Here is a 24,295-nt window from a genome sequence, read left to right as displayed (position 1 = left end):
CGCCTAGGCTCTTAGATTCTAGCCTGATTTGAATAGAGACTTTAAATAGAGATGTGCCAGGCCCCCTCTGGCATGTGATGGCGACCAGAACAGAGGGCAGCCAGCAAGGAGATAGGGAAGGGGATAGGGGATTCTCCAGAGCAAGGGGCAGAGAACAACAAATATCAAATGATTCTGGGACTTGGTGACCTATTGGGTAGGAGGAAGGAGATGGAAGAGTCTAGGAAAACTTCACGGCTTGTAAATATCAGGTAGACCAGTTGTCTAGGTTGTTCCCTGTCTAGGGTCAGGTGCTGAGATGTGTCTTTATATGCATTATTCCAATTAAACCTTTCAAAAACCTGTGAAATAGATATTGTTTTATGGGTAAGGAAACTGAGGTCCAGAGAATGCACGTCCACACAGGATTTGGACCCAGGCGTTTGGACTTCAAGTCCACACACTTAACCTTCAGGCTGAGTTGCTAGTAGAGTAGGAACTGACTACTTAAACGCTGGAGGGAAGATAGGCTTGAGCTAGAGGCTCAGCTGTGGAAGTCCACTGGTGTCTGAGACCAGGGCTGTGGCTCAGTCTCCTGAGAGAGTAAAGAGTGAGGAGACCAGCTATGGGACAGTGTCCAGAGGAGCATGAGCCCTTTAGGGACAAAAAGAAGAGGAGGAAGCACCGAAAAAGACCCAGGGGAAGCAGGCAGGCAGTGCACGTGTTGGGCAGAGAGGGCACCTTCAGACGGTCAGTAGGGGCAGAGGTCAGACTTCAATAAGAAAGAGCCACAGGAGTGATGAAGTGGAACAGGCCCAAGGACAGAGGGAGCAAGAAGGGGCAGCCGGAAGTGCAGGTGAGCCACAGGCAAGGCACATTTCTCTTTGAGTGGTTGAGAGGCAGGTACCTGAGTGGGAGCCTGAGGACACAGGCGGAAGGGGAGTGGGCAACACAAAGGCCCAAAGAGCAGCATGGTAGAGGTTAGGAGATCCCCAGGCCAGAGCCATTGTTGGGATCAGGCCTGTCCCAGGATTTAGTGAAGGGTCTATTGTGTCATCAAAAGAGCTCTGGAATGAGAGTCCAAAGACCTGAATTCCAATCCCCATCCTACCCGCTGGGTAGCTCTCTGGCTTTGAGGTCAAGTACATTCTCTGAATCTCAGTTTCACCCTCTGTAAGATAGAAACAACTGGGCCTTCTCAGCCTGCCTCTGATTTGAAGCTCACATTTGGTAAAGGACTCATTATACTCTGGTAGCTGAAGGGAAGAACAAGACAGGTGCTCTCCACTTCATAGTGGAATTTTGCAAGCTACTTATAAACACATCACAAGTTGAAAATATCATAAGTCACAAATGCATGTAATACCCCTGACCTCTCAACACAGCACATTACAGACTGTTTGCCATTCCGATGGTGGAGCTGCCTGGGTACCTAGCACATATCACCAGCCCTGTAATAGGTCAAAATTCAAAGTATGGTTCCCACTGAATTTGTATTGCTTTCTCACCACTGTTAAGTCCCAAAGTGGTAAATTGAACGACCATAAGTCAGGGATGTCTATAATGTGTGAAATGTGGGTTACAGGGCCATAAATCTGGCCATAGTACAGGTCCTTCCACGAAAGGGGAGAGAGCAACCCCTGGTGGAGAAGGAGAGGAGGGCAAGAGTAGAGGGGAGAGCTGTTCTTGAAGAGCCCCAAGATCCTCTGCTGTTTCCCCAAAGGCAACACTACTCCTCCAATTTGCATCTCCAGAAGAGTTGGGATCCAGTTCAATCAAGTCAAAAGACAATTGTTGATCATCTACTACATGCAAATTCCTGTGTGGTGTGGTAGAGATAGTTTAATGAATCAGGTATATCAATGAGCCCCTATTCTGGGGGTGGTGGTGGCAATGAATCCCACAAAGGATAATAGGGATAAAAGGTGGTACAAGCATAGGCTTAAGCAAAACAAGAACAAACCTCCAGGAGCCAGGGGAGAATGCAAGGACCTTGGGAAACAGTGTTTGACCTAGACCTTGATGAAGGCCTCAAATTGGCAAATTGTCAGAAGTTGAGGAGGAAACAGGCTCTGGCACAGCCCCAAGCATCCCATAGTCTGTTCTTCATAGAGCACCCTTAATGGTGCTAGGTGGGGCAGTGGTCCACTCAGGATGATGCTAGTCCCCACTCATTCTTGTTGCCAAGTCCCTGAGGAGTCCCATGAAAGGAATCCTACCTGAACGCCCCTTAGAGAGGGAGACTAGAGATCCTGGAAAGGCCCAAAGAGCAGCATGATAGAGGTTAGGGGCCCAGGAATTGGTGAAGGTCTATTGTGTCATCAAAAGAGCTCTGGAATGAGAGTCCAAAGACCTGAATTAAAATCCCCATCCTACCCACCAGGTAGCCCTCTGGCTACCTGGAGTCAAAGGGCACTGGAACCTGCCAAACTTCTGGGATCCCCCAGCCCAGCAACCTCTGGACAATTGGCTCAATGGGAGCTAGAGATTGCTGCTCCATCAGGCTGGCAGATGGGATAGTGAGCCACACCCAGCCAGGTCCTATGTCAGGGCAGGAGGCAAAAGAGAGATGCCCCACCCCCGCCACTTGGGAATGGCTGTGCCTCAGGACACTCATCTTTGGGAAACTATGTCATGGTTTGGAGAGAGGAAAAGACCTTGGCCTGCATCTCTGCAGGCTCTTATGTGCCACTGGCCAGTGATACGGATTGCATGGGCAAGCATGTATAGGCAAGGCTAAATGATGACCTATGAGGACCATGACATCCCCTAGCAGGAGCTTAGAAACCTCAAGACGGAGAGGAAAGGCATCAAAATGTGTGGAGCACCTATTACACGTCACCAGCTTTAGAGGTTAAGCAACTTATATAGAATCTCCCAGCTGGGATTCAGGACTCAAGCAAAGTCCGATGTTAAGCTTTTGCTCTTTCTACCACAACATGTTCCCTCCGGGAGAGGTTAGGCTAGGTAGTCCCTCCCGGCTCCTGGATGCTAGATCTTATGGTTCTATGTGCGGATTGATGCCTCTTGCTTCTGCTACTGGCCCCCCCAGACTTTGCCTAGTCCCCACACATCACTTCACATAGGATGAGTTTGTTCCATTCTCTATTTTGCCCCTCTGGACGGTTGAAGAGAGAAGAGAATGAGGAGAAGAGAGGGGGACATGGAGGAAGGAAAGAGAGGAAGAGAAGGGGAGGGGAGGAAGTAGGACAGGAGTGGCTCCCACCTCCCCCTGGAAGCTCTGGAAATCCCCAGCAGCTGCTCCCCTCTCCTCTGTCTGGCCCTGAGCCAGCCCTGGACAGAGTGATGGGAGTTGGATGGGGAGAAAAGAGGGGTAGGGCCAACCATGGGGGGAACCCTTCCATCCCAGTGCCCACTCTGCCAGCAATTCCAGCCCCCATGAGAGATTCCAGACATACCCCCCTTTCAGAAAACCCTACATGCCAAAATCCACACATACCATACAGAAGCATCAGGGAGGGCTCTTGCACTATAAAAGGATTCTTTGCTTTACAAGAGGGCTCAGCACATGGGAAACTTAAAATAGGAGCTTCCCCAGTGTCATGAAAAGCAGCTCTGATTTCCAGAGCACACCAGACACACCACGTTGCCCGCACAATCAGAAAGCACCAGCAGGCGCAGGGCTGGGGTCCTCCAGGGCCTTAAGCAAAGGAGCCTGGCACCTCTAAACTGCGGATTATCAGAGTCAACACCTGTGGGGCCTCATAATCCAGGGGGCAGGCTGGGGGAAGGCTGGGTTACTGTGCTCAGAGTTATCCTAGGACTTCTGGAAAGAACCCAGAGAGATCCCGGTATGGTGGTGCACACCTGTAATCCCAGCAGCTCAGGAGGCTGAGATTAGAGCATCAAAAGTTCAAAGCCAGTCTCAGCAATTTAGCAAAGCCCTAAGCAACTTAGCTAGGCCCTGTCTCAAACAATAAGAAGGCCTGGGGATGTGGCTCAGTGGTTAAGCGCCCCTGGGTTCAATCCCTGGTATCAAAAAAAAAAAAAAAAAGCGGGGGGTGGGGGAGCATATGTAGTATTTGCAAATAACCTGCATATCTACCCACATGCTTTAAAAAAATTTTTTTTTAATTGTAGATGGACACAATATCTTTATTTATTTTTATGCAGTGCTGAGGACCGAACCCAGGGCCTCACACATGCGAGGCAGGTGCTCTACCATTGAGCTACAGTTCCAGTCCTGACCCACATAGTTTTTTTTGTTTTTGTTTTTGTTTTTTTGTACTGGGGATTGAACCCAGGGGCACTTAACCACTGAGCCACACCCCCACCCTTTTAAAAAATTTTATTTAGAGACAGGGTCTCATTGAGTTGCTTAGGGCCTCACTAATTTGCTGAGGCTGGCTTTGAACTCACAATCCTCTTGCCTCAGCCTCCCAAGCCACTAGGGATTACAGATGTGTGCCACCAAACCCAGCTTCCTCCCATGTACTTTAAATAATCTCTAGATTACGGTGGAGCTTCCATACCTATAATCCTATGGATTTAGGAGGCTGCAGCAGGAGAATCACAAATTTGAGGCCAGCCTCTGATATTTATCCAGGCCTTAACAACTTGAGACCTTGTCTCAAAAAAAAAAAAAAGTGTCTAGAGATGTAGCTCACTGGGTTCACTCCCTATTACCTAAATAAATAAATAAGCCTAACAAAAAAATGCTGTATAAGTAGCTGTTGTATTGTTTATGACAATGGGCTGGGATTGTAGCTCAATGGTAGAGCACTTGCCTACCACATGTAAGGCACTGAGTTCCATCCTCAACACCACATAAAAATAAATAAATAAAATAAAGGTATTGTATTCATCTGCAACTAATTTTTCCCCCAGTACTGAGGATTGAATTCAGGGGCACTCGACCACTGAGCCACATCCCCAGCTCTATTTCTATTTTATTTAGAGACAGGGTCTCAATGAGTTGCTTAATGCCTTGCCATTGCTGAGGCTGGCTTTGAACTCATGATCCTCCTGCTTCAGCCTCCAGAACCGCTGGGATTACAGGCGTGCACCATTGCACCTGGCAACTAAAAATTTTTTTTTCAGAAAAGATATAATGAGAGGGCTGGGGTTGTAGCTCAGTTGTTGAGCATTTGGGTTCTATCCTCAACACCACAAAAAAACAAATATATAAAATAAAGGTATTATGTCTATCTACAATTAAAAAAATTTTTAAAGATATGATGAGAAAGAAAGTCTAATGTTCAGTACTGACATAATTTTTTACTAATATTTTCAATCTGCAGTTGGTTGAATCCATGGACACAGAATAGATGGAGACCTACTGTGTGGAATCACCTCTGCACACATTCTAGCCATTTCTCATAACCTTACCTCATCCATACATACCAAAGTATGTAGATAATCAAAATCCTTCTTATTTTTTAAATCAAGGTAAAATTTACATGCAGGGAGTCAGGCATGGTGACCCACACCTGTAATCCCAGTCACTAGGGAGACTGAGGCAGGAGGATGGAAAGTTCAAGGTCAGTCTCATCAATTTAGTGAGGCTCTCAGCAAATTAGTGAGACCCTGTCTCAAAATAAAAAATAAAAAGGGCTGGGCATATAGCCTAGTGGTAAAATCCCTAGCACTTAAAAAAAAAAAAAAAAGAATCTAGGCATAGCTGGCAGGGATTTCACAGCAATCTGGAAGGGGGATGCATATCCAAGGCCTCCTGGTAACTTTTTTTTTTTTTCTTTTCAGTACTGGGGATTAAACCCAGGGGATGCTCTAGCACTGAGCTACAGCTACATCCCCAGCCTTTTGTTTGCTTTTGTTTTTCTGAGACAGGGTCTTAAATTGCCCAGGCTGGCCTCAAATTTGCCATTTTCCTGGGTCCCTGGGATTATAGGCCTGAGCCACTTTGCCTGATCTCCCAGAGATTCTTTTTTTTTTTTTTTTTTTTTTTTGGTACTAGGGATTAAACTCAGGGGCACTCAACCACTGAGCCACATCCTCAGCCACATTTTATATCTTATTTAGAGACAAGGTCTCACTGAGTTGTTTAATGCCTTTGCAGTTGCTGAGGCTGGATTTTTAAAAAATATTTATTTTTTATTTGTAGTCGGACAAAATACCTTTATTTATTTATTTGTATGTGGTGCTGAGGATCGAACCCAGGGCCTCACACATGCTAGGTGAGTACTCTACCGCTGAGCCACAACCCCAGCTCCAGCTGAGGCTGGATTTGAACTCCTGTCTCAGCCTCCCAAACTGCTGGGATTACAGGTGTGCATCACTGCGCCTGGCTCCCAGAGATTCTTGATGGAGCCAAGACAGGAGCTGGATGTCCTGACTTTCCTCTCAGGGGAGGAGTTGGGGTGCAGGCTTGGCCTGGTCTGTCCTGTGGGAAAGGAAAGTGACTGACTGCCAGGACAGGTAGGGAAGGCTGGTAAAGGCTAATGATGGGGCACATGGGCCCCTTGAGCTGCAGGAGACAGGAAACAGTGGTGGCCCCTAGGCCTACTTCTCTTTTTTTTTTTTTTTTTTAATTTAGGTGAAGGTCACATAACATAAAATTAATTATTTTATAATAGGCAACTCAGAGGCATCTGGCACTCCCCACCCCTTGCTTTTGTGTGTTCCACTCAGTAATGGCAACAACAGAAAATGAGGAATCGAGTCCCCTTCCCCCTGCCAGGTCTAGTATTCCAAGGAGCTGCCACTGGTCATTTAAATTAATGACCAAGATGCCAAACAGGCCTGGAGACTAGAGCAGTCCACAACCCCACCCCAACCATCTCGCTCAACTCAGGGAAGATGCCCAGAACACTCATGCCTCCCTGGTGCCTCTCCCCAAGCCCCCAGAGTTTAGGATCACCCCATCCCCTGGCTCCTTACTATCAGCCTATACACAACTCCCTCTACCACTGTGTAGGAGGCAGGAGCTCTAGTGAGGAGGGGTCCCAGAGCCCAGGGACCCTGGCCACTAGTTTAGGCTAAGCAACGCTCAAACAGCTTGGGGCAAGGAAAGGAGGAGGATGTGGGTCTGTTCAGCATTTAAAGGCACACCTAGTAACAGAAAAACCCATTTCATCACCCCAGACCCCACCCCAGTTTCCAAGTGGAAATTGAGAAGAGAGCAAGGCCACCCCAGGAGCAGCAGCCAGATCACTCTGCCCCCTGTCATCTGCTGTCCTCCTACAGCAGGAGATTTCAAGCCAAGATAGATCCCCCCCCCCCTTACCCCTGGGGACTGTCTGGGCTTCTCTTCAGAGATGAGAACTCTGACTGGGGGGCCACTATGCCCAGCTCTGCACCCTTAGTGCCTGCGTGAAAGAAAGGCAGCCCCCTCCTGGTTGGGACTGCAGTTGTGTATTTGGGGCGCATGTGAAGAGCCAGCCCACCCCATCTTCTCACTGCCATGAAATGGTGGCAGCAGCTGCTGCAGCTGCCTTAACTGGGAAGGAGGGAGCCTGGCTGGGAGAAGCCCCTTGACGTGGAGGGGGAGGGGCAGCTGTGTCTTGAGGTCTCACTGGGGGGTCTGGAGGGCAGCGCAGTTGTATGGTAGGTAGCCATCCCCCACCCGGTATCACCCTTCATTCTGATCACCCTTCATTCAGTAGAATCTGCACCCGCCTCAAGCCTAGGTTCGGAGCGCAGGGGCTGGCTGGGACCTTCCCGAACGGGGATGGGAGCTTCTAAATGAGGGTGCTCTCTTTCTGGGAAGGGGGTGGGAAGTGCACCTTCTGCACGCGCCACCCTGAATGTCAGTGATGGGGGAATACACACCTGTGTGTGTGAGTGTGTATGCGTGTTCGTGCGCTCGTGTGTGTGTGTGTGTGTGTGTGTGTGTGTTCACCAGCTCTATGTCACATCGGCCCCACCCAGAGCTCCCGCGCCCTAACCCCTCCCATGTGGCAGGGTCCCCTTGCTGTCGGCGCGCCCACCCTCACCCGGTCACAACACCCGCAGCCCTCTGTTCTCAGACAGACACCCACGCCCCGCGCGCGCTGACCTGCTCCATGCTGCGCCCGACTATGCCGTCGTCGCCGCGCTGGCCCCCGGGGGCGCAGGGGGCAGCGGCCCCTCCATGCGCCCTGGAGGGGCAGCTGCACCAGCGACCGCGCGCAAGGAGCGCCTGGTGTCAGCCGCCAGAGCCCCCTCCCGGCCCCGCCCAGCCAGCAGGCCCCGCCCCTCCGCCCGCCCCCTCCCCCACCCCGGGGCGGGGGCCCCACACGCAGGAGCACACTTGCCCGCTCACATGCTGTCACTCACTCACATACTTGGGGTCATACACGCTCAGTCTCACACACAGTACACACACGACCTCGTATGTCCAGAGCTCCTGCTGCCTCCACCCTTGTGCCTGTCTGGGGGGCAGGGGAGAGAAGACTCTCTTCAAGGGGAGCCCCTCTTCTTATTCCTGAGAGTCATCGGAGTCAGAAGGAACCCACCCTTCATTTTATAGGCGCCAGAAAGGGGCTTGTCCAAGGTCACCAAGTAGCTGGGTGGCAGAGCTGACCCCATGGCCCAGACCCACTGTCTCTTAGGTCACTTCAGAGGTTGTCTGGGAGAAGCAAGGCACACCCACAGAGCTGGGAACACAGGGAGACACTGTATGCTCTCCTGGGTGAAGCAAGGGGAGGGCTACTCCTTGTTGCCAGGGTCCAGCTTATATTCAAATGTGTTCTGAGGCTCTCGCCTGGGGGTGGGGAACAAGAACAGAGATTCCTGTCGCCCACCATTCCAGTCATGTGCCAAGCAGGAGGAGGACATGGACCTGTTGTTAATCCACTACTGGAGAAGGGGCATTTAAACCCCCAGACCCACCCCAGAGGAACCTGACTTGAGGATTGTGGGGCAACCTCTCTGATGAAGCCCAAGGAAGTGGCAAAATAACTCCATCCCTGTCCCACCGACAGCTCCCAAAAGGGTAGCTCCTGACTGCCCACTTCTCCTGTGTCCTGCCCCTGATAGGGCAGGGCCAAACTGAAAGAGGCATCACATGAACCGGCATGTGAGAGGCAGGCATGCTGCCCAGGGCAGAGAGGGAGTCTTCAACCCTGGGGACTCCTGAGCTCCCAGGCCAGTGTTCAGGCTGGCATGAAGGTGGCCTCACCAGTTCTCACCAAGCCCTGGCCTCTTCTTTAGCCACCAGAGGGTGGGAGAGTTAAGATCCTCCGTGGGCCAGACAAAGGGGGCTTTATAGGCTGGGTGTGGGGGGCAAGCTGGAGGCAGGAAGACAGGAATGTGGGCTCAAGGCCCCCAGCTCTCAGGAGGCTCATTTGGGGTCTGAAGTTGGACTCCCCAGGTCCTCCCATGTTTTGGCTCTGTGAGGTATTGGCAGCTTTGCTCCTGGGACTACAGCCAAGAGTCCTAGAAGTCCCTCACACTTGGCCATCCCTGATGGGGATCCAGTGGGCACTGCCCATGCACTTCCTATTTTCCCCGCCCTCCTGGCTGCACCCTTCCTCAGCTCCCCTGCCATGCCCTCTAAGCAGCCTCATGCCCCCTGTCTGCTCCCCAAGGGCCCTGCTGGCTGCCTGGGGAGGGGATGGCAGACTTGGGTGGGGTCACAAGGCTATGGGGTCAATGGGGCCCTTTGTCCTTTTAGAGGAAGTCTGTTCTGAACTAAAGGGACTGGAGACAGAAGAGTGCCAGCCAGCAAGCATGTCTGTCCCTCTCCTCCTCCCCCCAACTGGCCTCTTCTAGACCCTGGCAGAGCTGGGCCCTGCTCCATTCTTTCTCTTTGGCTTCCCTCTGGTTCTCTTTCTGTGCCTAGGAAGTGAAAGAAAAGAGGAGGTGGCAACAGTAGCCACCTATGCTGAGCTCTGAAGTAGTTGCTACATGGCAAGGCCTAAATTCTGGTTTTGGGCTTTGCAAGGTCAGGGACAGTCTGTCCTCACAGATGCTTAGCTGGCTCTCAGGACTAGACTCCTACTAGCCAAAGCCATGGTGGCTGGATTGCTAAGCCCCAATACTATTTTATCAACATACCCTGAGGACCACCACAGGAAACTTCACAAGCAGAGTTCCTTTAAAGACGAGGAATGGATTTGAGTTCTTGAAACAGACCAAATATATTTTCCCTTCATGTGAAGAATAACTTTACTAATGGACTAAGCAATAGTTCTCAAATATTTGGAAAAAATTAAGAGATGGGATCATTCATCATCTCCTGCCTTTGGTGTAGATGTGTGCAACCTTGCAGTACTTCCTCTTATGGAAGACTGGACCCCCAATGAGCTCTTGCTTGTCTGTTCCTGACATAGACCAGGACTTGCAGCAAGAGCACTGTCTCAGGTGGGAGAATGGGGAGCAGGAAGTGGCATCAGGGTTCAGCCCAGGTCACTTGATGTATATCTTATTTTACCTCCTTGATAAAGTAAAAAGAAGATACTCGTATCTCTTAATGAATGCCCTGGGCAAAGGCCCCTTTTAAAGAAAATGTCTAAGTCTGGTTACCATTGAATTTTCCAACCCTGTCTTGGTGAAGCTTCGAGTCACACAAAATTCAAATCCAAGGTGTGTCCTCAGAAAACTTGGAATGGGGGCCGGGGCTGTAGCTCAGTGGTAGAGCGCCTGCTTCTCATGTGTGAGGCCCTGGGTTTGATCCTCAGCACCACATAAAAATAAATAAAGATACTGTGTACATCTACAACTAAAAAAAAAAAAAAAAAAAGAAAACTTGGAATGGAACCACCACTTGATACACTTATCCCACTCCATGATACATACCCCAAAGACTTAAAATCAGCATGCTACAGTGAAGCAGCCACATCAATGTTTATAGCATCTCAATTCACAGTAGCTAAGCCATGGAACCAAACTAGATGCCCTTCAACAAATGAATGAATAAAGAAAACGTTATATATATACATATATATATATATATATATATATATATATCTCCAAGGTCTGCCATTTGGTAGCTTATTGGTCTTGGGCAAGTGTACTATGCTCTAGCTTCCTCTCTGTAAACCAGGAATGACAATAAGTGGGTAGAAAGTTATTGGTCCACATAAATGACCAACAGAAGTTAAATACCTTCCATAAAGGCTGAATTAATTCATCTTCTGTTGATTATTATTAGTTTCAAATCAGCAGGTGACGATTTCTGACCTTGTCACCCAATTCTGGGAGGCCATACCCTGGCTTCAACCAGGTGTTTCTCTGGGGGGAACACAGTGATGGAGGGCAGTCTCCAGCCTGGTTCTCCTCCCTGCTCCCAGGGAGCTGAGAGCGAGCCCTGGATAAGGCTGACAAATCCCGGGGTGCCATGGGTCTGGAAAGGGAGGAAGGAGGAGGATTACCCAGGAGGGAGTGAAGGCAATGAGAGGGAAGGGGGGCAGCAGGCTGTGGGCCCCACTCCTGCACCTGCTGCTCTGAGAACAAAGCCAACGATGATGCAATCCTGGCCGGGTGCAGCTGAGGCTGCCAGGCTGAGAGGGGAAGAGTGGGTGTCAGGGTGGGAAGGTCGGCGGGCAGCAGGGTGGACACAAGGTGCTGTGGATGCCTGATCCTGGATTCACAGCCCAACATGTGTCTCTTTCTGGTGGTTCCTAGCCTCCTTCCAAAGCCTCTCACACAGGGGCCAGACCCCTCCCCAAATAAGCATAGCCACCTTGGAAACAGGAGTGACATGATGCAATGAGGACATCACTGCAGGCAGCCTCCTCAAGGGGTGGCACCTCCCTGCAGGGAGAAGGATAGATGAGAAACCCAGACTAGAGCTGTCTGTGCACCCCATCCCCGGCTGGGTCCTTCACCAGCAGGCCTTGGACTGCAGGTCTCTGTCCCTGCTCCTGTGGTCCTGGAGACAAAGGGCAAAATCTTCCGGAGAAATTGTATGCACAAAACGGTATATACTGATAGAATGAAATAGAACCAAAGGCTGACCTGAGCCAGCCTGGGTCCCCACGTATCCCACTGTCAGTCATCAAGCTAGCTAGCGGAGGCCGGGAGAGAGGATGGCATCCACCAGCCTGCCTAAGCTCTCTACTCTGCCAGGGAGCCTAGAGAACAAAGGTTTCCCCCTCTCCCTCCACCTGGAAAGAGGGGTCTTATCCCACCCAACAGGACCAGGTGGAGAATGTGGGATGAGCCAGGATCCCGAGGGGGCAGGGCATATAGTGGGGCCTCAGAAGAGGACCGGAGATGCTGTTTATTTAAGCCTTGCTTGCCTCGCCAACCGCCCAGACCTGGAGAGACAGCTGGGTGGCCTAGCCCAGAGGACCGCTAGGTGGCAGGAGAGGCCCAAGGACTCGTCGGCTCCACCCACTCGCCGTCAGCCCCAGCACCCGCCCTACCTGGCGGGACCTCCCCGAGCTCCTCCCTTCCTCCTAGAGCCAGCCCCTCTGCAGCCTCCAGGGAGCGGCTCCTGAAGGCTGGGCGTCCTCCCTCCTACCTTTGGGAAAGCAGAAAGCTCTTGGTCGTTCTTTTCAAAAGACCTCTAATTACAACGCTCAGGATTATTGCTTGTGGCTGTTTATTGAGTGCTTAAGATGTACTGAGCATTTTGCAGGCATTATCTCACTTGCTCACACATGGAGCAGGTAATAATATTCTCCCCCCTTTAAAGAGGAGAAAACAAATTAAAAAAAATCAATGAACTGCTGAAGATCACATAACCATGGGCTGGGGTTGTAGCTCAGTGGTGGAGGGCTTGCCTCGCATGTGTGAGGCACTGGGTTCTATTCTCAGCACTGCGTATAAATAAATAAAATAAAGGTCCATCAACACTTAAAAAATACTTAAAAAGAAAAATCACATAACCAGCTGGTAATGGAGCTAGAACCCCAAGTCCAGTAGCCAGTCCTGGGCCAGGTCCTCTCAGGGTATTGATAGGTAGATATAGGTGTAGGAGGAGCCGTGAGTGCATCTGAGAAGTTTGCTGTCCTTACCACCTCCTCTTCCCACCCACCCCAGAGAGCCGAGGGTGGTGTCTCAGGTGTGAAAAAGTTGGCCAAGTGATTCAAACCATAAAGCTTCTGCCCTGAATGGGCACCACTGCACTGTACCCTGCTGCCTCCTCCCCTTTCACAATGCATTAAAATACTGGGTACTAGGTAGGGGTTGTGGCTCAGTGGTACAGCGCTTGCAAGGCACTGGGTTCCATCCCCGGTACCACATAAAAAATAAACAAAGGTATAAATAAAAAGAATAAAATAAAATGCTGGGTACTCCCCTTGCCAGCATTGCCAAAAATCTTTACCATGTACATTCTCCATCCAATATAGTTGCCCCCACCTCACCCCCCCCCCCACTCAGGCCCAAAGTATTCCAGCCCAGAGGATCTTTCTCCACTGCCTCCCCTCCTCCTGGTCTGGCCCAAACACTCATGAGGCATCTTCTTGTGTGCTAGCCACAGTGCTGGACTAGGTGGTGGGCCGGGAATCACAGAGGTGAGCAAGAAACAGAGCCCACTTTCCCCTCTAATAGGAGTTTGTGTCTAAAGTCAGGCTCATGCAACTTCTACATATAGCACCCCAATCAAAGAAATATTGGCCCCACATCCAGGAGAAAGCAATGTCTATGTCTTGCAAAATATCAACACCACTAGCTGTAACTCAGCTTAAAACAGCTATTCTCTCATTCTCCAGTTATGTTATCACCCCTCAATCTGCAGCTTAAAGGCACAGAGATAAAACCAATTTTCTCAGAAGGGAAAAGCCAGGCCTTGACACCCATGGGATGAGCTAAGGAGTCAGGGATGTGAAGCAGAAGGGTGCCTGGGCTGAGTTCTCTTTACATACCAGGCTTCTGATAAATGAGAGCTCAGGAGGAAGCAGTGGGCATTTGGCACGACTTCTGGTCACTGGACAAAGCCTGCTGACTCTAGATCAGCAGTATCTTCCATCCAAAGGGCAGTGACAGTTCTGTTATCTTCTATGACACCAGGAGGAAGTGGTTCCCTCCCACCTCTATAATATCTTGTTTCAGTTGTCTCCTATCATTCACACTCCTACTCCAACCACTGATTCAACCTTTTGAGAAAACCCTGTAGAAGACTGACATTTTGTGACTAAAAAAAATCCTGCCTTTATACAATCAAGTTGTCCGGTATGCACTAGGTCCTGTGTCCTAAGTTCAAGGACTGGCTTGACTAGAGAACAAGGAAAATAAGCAACATTCCTGGGAAAGAGGGCTGATCCTATTTCCTCAACTCACCTACCATGAGGCACATCTTTTCAAACTGTTCCAGGCTCTGGAGATAGGAGATAGATGAACAGGACACAGATTCTGTGTCTTCAGAGGTCACCGTGATGCAAGCAGGTAGTGAACACATGGCTTCACAGTGAAAACAGCCATCTGTTTGGCTAGAAATGACTTGTGAAAAATTCCAGTGATCCTAGTGCAAGGCCTTGAAAGATGAGCAGGAATTATGCAGGCAGAGACAGTAACAGGTAAGGGTCCTCCAGACAGAGAGAACAATCTGAAGGAAGTGGTTGAAGGGGTGTCTGATCTGGGGGGTTTCTGGTCACACACTGCAGCATGTGTGGCAGGGAAAGGAAAAATAGCCTTGAAAGGCAGGCGGAGTTGACATGTTCTTCTTTAGGTCTTCTCTAGGTAAAATACTGAAGATTTTATCCTGAGGAAGTGACATAGCACATCTTCAGTTTTCAAGATCTTTTAAAAAGACTGCAAAGGGAAAGGAAGCAAGGAGACCAGTTGGGAAATTGCTGAAATTGTCTGGGTAAAACTGTGTGATGGTACCTGCCTGTAATCCCAGCAACTAGGGAGGCTGAGGAAGGAGGATCATGAGGACTTAAGCAACTTAGCGAGACTATCTCTAAATATAAAAATAAAAAGGGCCAGGGATGTGGCTCAGTATTTAAGTACCCCAGGTTCGATTCCCTGTACCAAGGGGGGGGGGAAGGAATGCTCAAATAAGGATATGGTAATGAGGCAGCTTCAATAAAGATCCATGCATAGCATAACCCTGCACAAATCCTCTTGAAAATCACTCAGGAAAGGGCCCCATTAGAGCTCAATAATAACCCAGTAGGGCCTTTCCTGAGCTGGAATGAACTCTTGTGCCTTTGGCAAGCCTCATGGGAAAACAGTCTGCTTCAAAAACCATGTGGCACAAATATGCATCAGAATCACTACACAGAAGATGCTCACACTAGCCAGGCATGGTGATGCTCATCTGTAATCTCAGCGGCTCAGGAAGGAGGCTGAGGCAGGAGGATTGTGAGTTCAGCCAGTCTCAGCAACTTAGCTAGGCCCTAAGCAACTCAGAGAGACCCTGACTCAAAATAAAATATTAAAAAAAGGGCTTGGGATGTGGCTCAGTAGTTAAGAACCCCTGCATTCAATCTCTAGTACCAAAACAAATAAATAAATAAATAAATATGCCATACTATGAGGGGCTGAAAGCAACTAAGAACATCTCATCTTCAATCATGGGAACATGGAATGGAGAGGGGAATCTTCTACACCATTATTTGCCATGTGCTTATAAGTTATGTATGTGCATTAGCCTCAACTATAGAGATGAGATAGAAGTGCATTTGTGATAGAATAAAAATGATGAGGACTTGGGGTTGGGGCTCAGTAGAGAATGCTTGCCTAGCTTGTGTGAGGCACTGGGTTTGATCCTCAGCATCACATATAAAATAAAGATCCATTGACAACTAAAAAAAAATTATAAAAAAAAGTGGTGTTGGGCCAGGAGTGGTGGTAGACAACCTGTAATTCCAGCAACTCAGGGTGAGTTATTTAATATAAAAAGTCTGTCTTTAAATAAAATATAAGAAACGAGCTGGGGATGTTGCTCAGTGATTAAGCACCCTGGTTCAATCCCTGGTGCCAAAACAAAAAAAGGTAGTTAGAAGGCATAGGTGGGGAACACAGGAAATGAAGGTGGTTTCAAGGTGGGGTAGCGGTGAAGAAGGCAGAAATGGGTAACTTTATTTTGGGCCTACTGTTTCCTTAAAGATTGCTCATCCTATGGGTTTTATGTCTCAAGTTCAACTAGTACCTAACTAGTCAAACAAATCCAACAGTCCTCACTAATATGAATGATGCCAAGTGGAAATGATATAAACCAACATCTTTATTTGCAAGAATGTACACACTACTCTTGACTGATGGCATCTGCTAGGTCCAGGTACTGCTAGCAAAGATCCCTTGTGATAAACTGCCTGCTCCAAATGGCTGCTACCTGATACCAAGTGAAACATTTTCTCTTGTAATTTTTTCACACTTCACTGAAGCACTTACTCAAGAGGGAAGAAAACTTTATCAAGAAGTGCTCTCATATAAGGGCTATCAGAATTTACAGGATGCTGTTTCATCCTAACATGGGGCTGTGATTTGGGAACGAGGTGACTGGGGCTTCTGATAAGTCCTGAAAAATACAACTTCACACACAGGGTTTCATCTTGCTCAGCATGCTTCAAATGCAGCAGGGAACTTGCAGACCATTTCCAAAAATGCATCAAGGTGGTACACTGGCCCTGTAGGCAGGGAACCTGAAGACAAAGTCCAGGTGGGAAAATGAAGACAGGCAATCTGAGTGGTTCCAAGTACATACTGGTATAAACCAGAGGAACATGCCAGATCCATGAGGAAACGAGCTAGAAAGACATTAGGAGGGATGCAGTTTAAAGTTTTGAAAAATCTTGTTGGCCAGCCTTGATAATGCCAGGGATAACTCCAAACTCCCATGGAAAAATGTGAAATTGCCCTGGGTAGAGCCCAGCCCACTGCTTACCCAAGGCAAGAAGGCACTTGGTCCCAGAGAGCTCTCTGGAATTCTCTTGCACTTCTTTTTTTTTAAATTTTTTTAGTTGTTGATAGACCTTATTTATTTATATGTGCCGAGGAGTCAAACCCAGTGCCTCACACATGCCAGGCAAGAGCTACTGCTGAGCCTCAGCCCCAGCCCTCTCTTATACTTCTTAAGGGAGAAGACAGCTTTGAGCAATGGCCAAAAACTTCAGAAATTTTTTAACATCTCTAGTTCAGATAAGCTCAGCACTACTCAGCTAAGATCACAGGAAGCTCCCACTCCTGCCATTTCTTGGGGGTGGGTAAGGAGTCCTAAGATGGGCAAGGGATTGAAAAACACAGACCCAAATAACATGAGATAATTTCTAAACATTTTTATTTTAAATCTCTTTTCTCCCCTCCCCAAAAAGACATGGGTCGGTACAGCAATCATAAAAAGGAGATACAAACACAAGAGTCAAATGTCTCCCGCACTGACACTTACAAAAAACTGGGAATTGTACATGGGATTTCCAAACAGGACCTGCAGCAGCTACTAATGTCCCTTTTACAAGAGTCAAACATGCCTATTAATACAGTATATACAGACACTCCATTCTGGAACTAATCTACAGGGACTTCCCAACACCCACCCCCTCTATCCCCAGAAAAATACCAAAACACACCCAAAGTGCATTTGTTTTGTTTATATCAAAACAGCTTTCCCTCTCCCCATCCCACCCTCAAACCCTCCCACCCAATTTAAGATTGGCCTGCAAGTCTATTTTAACGATTTAGTCATTTTTTTATATTTATGAAAATAAATTATACAGCAACTATTTTAATAAATTAAGCACAAAAAGGGAGAGTAAAGGAGGAAAACCAAATGGGAAGACAAAAGCCAGGCCACACTTTGGCTTGGAGGAGAGCAGGGGTGGCGTAAGAGGACAGAGTGGTTGCAGGGGTGTCTGGTGAAAAATTGGCAACCACCTGAGCCCAGAATGACACCCCTTCTTGAGTTTCTTAAAAACAACCAAAAAGTATAGCAGTGGTTGTGCCATGGGAGCACCAGTTTTGGGCACTCCAACAACCGGCCTACCCAGAGCGCAGGTGCCTTGGTCCTGCCTCTCCCTCAACGGAGCACCAGGGATGGAGTCATCAGACCAGCCTGCCCACTCCACCTGAGCTGGTTAGGGAGCTGAGGACGCAGCTCTGAGCGCAGCTGTGTGTGCAGCACAGGATCACCCTGGGTTCTGACGAGGAGTGTCCCATTTTCCTCACACACTATCTCCAGGAGCAACTTCAATCGCAGTCCAGCTGCAACCAGACATTCATGTCTTCCCATCATGGCTGGCTGCCTTTTGCCTGCCCCTTGATGCTCCTTGGTGTTCTGGAGGAGGGGGGTAGGAGAGGGGAAGGGAGCAGTTCCAGGTACCCTCTAAAACCCTCTGAAGATGAAATGGGAGTGAAGGCATGTCACACACTTAGCATGCAGGACTGGCTTCCCGGGAGGTAGATGAGAGTGGGAAGGGGGAAGGTACAAAAAGGACAGAAAAGGAGACAGGAAGAAATTAGGTGACACCTATCAGGAAGGCCAATCAATGAAAAGGACAAAGATGATATGAAATTTGCATGTGAATAAAGGTCCTTCTCTGACAGATTAGAAAATCAACATATTAAATGCGACTTATTCCTGTTTCTTAACCACAGTCCCCAGTCCCTGTCTCTGTAGTTCAACCCCATCTCACTACCCCCAATACTTTGTTCTCCATTTGCTCAAGCCCTCCTGTCATTTTGGGCTGAGCATGAAGCCTCCAGTGCCAAAACAGAATATGTCACAGGGATGTGCAGACTTGACCTTTGAGGTCCAATAATCCTAAAGCTATCATAGTGGGGCAATTTTTTTTTTTTTTTTCTTTTTTAATAAAAAAGGTTTTACTCCCCAGGAGCAAATAAATCATTTTGAACTACTGATAAACACTGCTGCAGTGAAAAGAAAGATGGCTACATGTATGCAATAGCACAATTCAGTGTAAGAACAGCTGTGTTGACGATTAGAGATAAAAACTACTTATCCACCCCCCACCAACCCAAACCAAGAGGATTCCCATAGGGAAAATGTCTAATTCAAAAGCTCCTCCCCTATGCACAGGGGGCATGTCATTCTCTTAGAAGTGGAAAACAAATCCCAGCCTCCTCCAGTGGATATGCTTGCAACACCCCGACTGGTGACAAGACTTGGGCAAATGAAGACACACACTCACACTCAAACAGACTTGTAGACTTCCCTCCAAGAGCCACAGAGCTACATCTTGGAGCCTGGTTCTCTAAATTCCAGGCTCAAAAGCTAAGGGAGAGGAAGCAGGAAAGGGAAAGATCTCACCTTGGGGGTTTGAAAGCTCCTTCTATCCACATTTCCTGCTGAGTTAGGGTGCTTAGTAGGCTATACTCTGCTGGGGGCTCAGGGATGAGGGCTGAAAAGGCTGGCTCACCAGGCCACTTCCAGCTTTCTAGTCTCTATACCTGGATCTGGGAACTCTGACCACTCCTGACCCCCCAATCCTCCTGGGGTATACACTGGAGGAGTGTGTGCAGCTATCTCCATGTCACTCCCAAACTCAATAAGAGCCTTACACAATCAGCCCAAGTGAAAATTAGGAAAGAAGGCAGGAGGAGGAACCACAGAGGCAATTCCCTGCCAAATCTCTCTCCTCAGGGACTGGCACAGACATACACGGCTCCCACTGCAGGATGCTACATTCTCTTCATCTTCACAGGTGGGACACCAGGCCAAGGTTATTGTCAATGGTCCTAAGCTCCTTAAGGACCAGTGACAGGCATTTATCTAGCCCCCCACACCAAAGTGCCACCCTCCTACTCCTGTGCTCTCAACATAGCACACGTATTTCAAGTAATGGCAGGTTGTAGCAGTAGTTGTCACTAGCTCACATTGGCTCATACCTGTCCTAAGGAAGATTACAGCAGATCAGTCATAAATAGGTGAAAGTCACACAAGCAGGGCCTGAGGATACTAACATCAAACAACTTAGAAATCAACAGTGGGTCCCTAGAGAAGAGAGCCTTTCCCAGTTTGTGACTTTAATTTATAACAACCAGAAAGGAATGAGTTCCTTCTGTACAGTGCATTTCAATTAGTAGTGCACAGCACTGGCAAAGAGTAAAGGCCAAGTACTGGCCACTAGCCCTGCTCCTGCTCCCTCTGCTCTGCTGACTCTTTTAGCCAGCATGCGCTTGTCACTGCCCCAGATACCACCCTCATTTCTTGCCTAACTTGCTCTACACAAGGTCACCCTTATAGCTGTCAAATACCCATGCACGGTGGAGACTCTTGTGCAGTTTAGTTTTGCAGCCCAATCTATTGAAGAAGGATCAGTCTATAGTCTGAGTGTGCCTAAGCACAGATGGACCATGGACAGAGTTCAATACTTTTCCAAGGAGGACAGAGAAGGTGGGTGGTGAGGTGAGGCCATTCATAGCTGGTTTGGTTTTTTACCTGAGTGTATGAATTATCCAGTGGAAACCCCAGCACCATAGTGGGTACAGGGGCTCTGCTTCCCTCACAGGGCCTGAGCTGACAAGAATAGTGAGGTCCTGGGCAATGTACAGGCACCCTGCCAACTTTTGGCTTTGACTTCTAATCTCATCATTATAATCCCTCAGTTTCCAGACCTATCTGATGATTATGAAGTTTCAGTCCCGACCGCTGCACTGAAATAGGGTTTTTTAATGTCGTTGCTCTGAGTGGGGCTACGCACTATTCAGTACACGCCACACAGACTGCTGTTTCCTTGCTTTTGTTCATGTGTTTCTCTTCTCATGGTACTACCCCCGCCTACAACCCAAAGCCTCACTGCCACAGAGCTTTCCTAGACCATCTGGTCTCCCCCGAACTCACCCACTCTGCACGTCTTGATTCTCTGCCACAATGAGTCTCTCTCCAGTTGCTTCATGTGTGGCAGTCACCTGAAAGCTTCCTTAGGTAAGGATCATGTCTTCTACCTCTTATGTTTTCCACAGTATCTAGCCCAGAGCCACATACACTCTAATTTTAAAAAAATGACAGAAAAACAATCCCAGGCAGTTGCATATTAGCCACTCAAAGAACATCAATGGATTCCAGACTTCAGGCTCTACAATGGAGTGACTGTTTTTATAAGATGGAGAGTGACTTTACCCTCCAGAGGCAAGACTCTGGAGGTTTAGTTGAACTCTGGGATCCCAATCTTATTTAGTTAGTTATACTTCCCTGGAGGCCAAAGAAAAAAGGTATACCACAGGACATATCAGAAGTAGGAGAGGTTTGTACTGCAAAGCTCATTTTTGGGCTCATTTCTTTATGGCCAGGTAATGATTCAAGTTTCCCCTATATTCAGCTACAAGAAGGAAGACTGGACATTCTATGCAGGGTATAAGGTCAAAGGCCAGTGCTTCCAAATGAGGCAGTCCTATAAATTACTAACACACTGGAGTCTCATCCCAAACTATCAGCAGACCATAAACCTGACAATGTGATTTATCTTGTGAGCTGAAGCAGAAATAAGCACAGGGGACCCAAGTTTGGTGGAACACTTCCTGTAGAAGAGTAATAAGACCCAACAGCCCAACTATGCTATGACATCTCAATAGCAAACCTCTCCGTAGAGTAACTGGAGGAAAGCAAACTCACAATAATTTATGATTTGACAATGATCAGGTGCAAAAAACTTAAAGACCACTGAAAAGTACTGAGTTTTTCTCCTTCCCCTTCCATATTCACATAGAAAACAGGCAACTCTCAAATCAGCATCTGACAAGATTTCCCAAAGAATGGAGGGCAATGGAAACTGACTCAGGAAATGTCTGGGTTGCTAGAATGAATGCAGGAAAATGAAGAAGCCCTTGCTACCTCCCGTCATAGAAGTGGCACGACAATGATAAGCCTAAAAACACAAGATATGACGCTCTCTTCCCCTGAACTAAGGAAATCCCATTAAGGCTGGTACATTCAAGGTTTCTTCTAAGAAGAGCACAATAGCTTTGCTTCTCACCTTCCTCCACATTCCCTCTCACTCTCTGACAGACATATGGAGGTAATGCTGACTCCTAAATCGTATATAGAGTTTTCCATGAAGAATCTGGAAGCATGCTCCATTAAACACGGAATGACTCCATGACTAGAGCTCTGAACTACTCAGGTGATGAGAAACACTATTGTCTTGACAGCTGGTGAAAGCAATAAGAATGATGTTCCCATGACTGGAGTGAAATGTACAATTACCTCAGAGGAAGGGACTAAGGAGGGTGAAGGGAGAACAGGGTTAACTTCAGGTCTTAGAGCTTAAGGAATTAAGTAAAACAAAACAAATACAGCTTCCAAGAGAGGTGATTCTGAAGTTAGGTTCCTAAACCCTAAAAAGGAAAGGATGTGGGGAGTCACTACTTCCTCTAGCAAAGGCCATTTGCCAGTTTTTATCCAACAATCTTTTCTTCCAGACTACCTGCCCTCCTTTCTGTCCTACTAAAGCTAATAATGAGAAGCAGATTCTCCTCCCTTCCAGCTTCTAATCCTGTTTGCACTTCTCTGGCTTCTCCTCCATAATGCAAGGTCCATGGTGAAGACCCTAACTCTACCTTTGGCACCAACTGAATGTGAATGGTGCCTCCTTTCCTCCCTGCCCTTCTTTGGACCTGCTCACCCTTCACACCACTTCCAAAACCCAGCTGCCTTCAAGGTGAGTTTTCCATACTGAGAAATGCAAATATTGAAAACAAAACTTCTGAAAACAAACAGTGTTGAGACTTCTTCCAGTTTTTCAAAGAGCTCATCTAGTTCTGGGATACCATGGGTGGATATGAACAGTGGAGTCCCCAACTCAGACTCTGGTTGTGTGCTTCTTCCAAGCCCCAGGGGCTGCAGGAGAAACCATAGTCTTTGAACATAGAATCCCAAACCTTCCTATTTTTCTTTTCATGGTAGCTTCAATTGGTTCTTCAAACTGGAGCTTGGTAACCAAATGCCTAGGTGAAAAAAAAAAAACAAAAACATATATATATATATTAGACCAGTTCAACAGAGTAGAACCCAGATAGAACAAAAAACCTAGCTGCTAGAGGTGGAGAAGCATATCTCAAAAGGAGAGTAGTCACAGAGCTTGCCTATAGTCCTAACTGCTCAGAAGGCTGAGATGGGAGACCAGTTGAACCCAGGAGTTCAAGACCAGCCTGGGCAACATAGCAAGACCCCGTCTCAAAAAAATAAAAAAACAGAAAAAGGAAAACGAAGCCTGGATAGCCAAATGCTTCCACACATATTATATCTGGCTGAGAATGTGATAATGGCTACTGTTAAAAGGGTCTTAGAAGCCCATGACTTGATTGCCAAAATAGATGTTTTTTTTTTGGATTGGGGATTGAACTCAGGGGTGCTCGACCACTGAGCCACATCCCCAGCCCTATTTTGTATTTTATTTAGAGACAGGGTCTCACTGAATTGCTTAGTGCCTTGCTGTTGCTGAGACTGGCTTTGAACTCATGATCCTCCTGCCTTCAAGATGAGTTTTCCACACTGAGAAATGATAATCTCAGAATGATAATAATCCCAGAGGCCTCCCAAGCCTCTGGGATTATAGGTATGTGCCACTGTGCCCAGCTTTTTTTTTTTTTTTTTTTTTAAACAGTGCTGGGGATCAAACTAAGAGCTTTGAGCATGCTGCTAGGAAAGTGCTCTACCACTAGGCTATATCCCCAGCCTACTAGGTTCTTTCTCTAGGTTAATAGTAGGTTTATTTGCTTTAGGTTAATCATATTTCTGGACCTCTCACTTACTTTCTGTAGGATGAATTCAGAGTCCTCCACTGCCATGAGGCCTTTCTCTGACTGAGCTCCTATTTATGTGGGTTCTTCCCAGGACATAGCACTCACAGAATTGGTGCTTTTTGCTGAAGGGTTCTACTACCCTTCAGTGGACTCCCATGTTCTAAACTACCTTCCCACCCCATTCTTGACTACAAAGCCACCACAAGGTTCTAGACATCAGAGCACTTGGATACATTTTAGGAGTTACTTCCAAAGCATACAATCTGTATAATAGAAGATATACATTATGGTTTGGATCTTTAATATCCCCCACAGGTCATGTGTTAAAAGCTTTGGTCACCAGCCTGTGGCACTATTTGAGGTGGGACCTAGAAGGAAGTTAGGTCACTGGGGGTGTGGCTTTGAAAGGTATATTGGGGGGCTGGGGATATGGCTCAAGTGGTAGCGCGCTCGCCTGGCATGCGTGGGGCCCGGGTTCGATCCTCAGCACCACATACAAAGATGTTGTGTCTGCCAAATGCTAAAAAATAAATATTATTAAAAAAAAAAAAAAAGAAAAGAAAGGTATATTGGGACTCTAACCCCTTTCTCTTTTTGCTTCCCACCACCATGAGGTAAGCAGCTTTGCTCTACCACGTACTCTCTCCATAGCTCCAAAAGCAACAGAGCCAACTAACTTTGAATGGAAACCTCTGAAATTACTTAAGTTGTTCATCTCAAATATGTTGTCAGAGTGATAGAAAGCTAACACAGTATGATAAAGGAATGTACACAGAATCCAGGATTCCTTAAAACTCTGCAGCCTCTCAGAGTCTCCATTTCT

At 47.7% G+C, this 24,295-nt stretch overlaps 2 protein-coding genes across 4 annotated transcripts in view; both read right to left on the bottom strand.

The window, feature by feature from the left end:
- Positions 1-8,016, bottom strand: part of Arhgap23 (Rho GTPase activating protein 23) — an 83,951-nt gene extending 75,935 nt beyond the window's left edge. The window contains exon 1 of the mRNA XM_058571558.1: positions 7,955-8,016. Within this exon, the coding sequence (XP_058427541.1) occupies positions 7,955-7,963 (9 nt within the window). The 5' untranslated portion in view covers positions 7,964-8,016. The remainder of the gene's footprint in view (positions 1-7,954) is intronic.
- A 9,020-nt stretch (positions 8,017-17,036) lies between these two features.
- The window catches only part of Socs7 (suppressor of cytokine signaling 7), a 41,368-nt gene continuing 34,109 nt past the window's right edge, over positions 17,037-24,295 (bottom strand). For all 3 annotated transcript variants that reach the window (XM_046420470.2, XM_046420472.2, XM_046420471.2), the window contains one exon: positions 17,037-22,674. The gene's annotated coding sequence lies outside the window, so the exon portion shown is untranslated. The remainder of the gene's footprint in view (positions 22,675-24,295) is intronic.

This window comes from Marmota monax, unplaced genomic scaffold (genome assembly GCF_021218885.2).
Source record: "Marmota monax isolate L192 unplaced genomic scaffold, Marmota_monax_Labrador192_F-V1.1 WCK01_AAM20220418_F8-fsc00064, whole genome shotgun sequence".
NCBI lineage: Eukaryota > Metazoa > Chordata > Mammalia > Rodentia > Sciuridae > Marmota > Marmota monax.
This window is presented reverse-complemented; position numbering and strand designations above follow the sequence as displayed.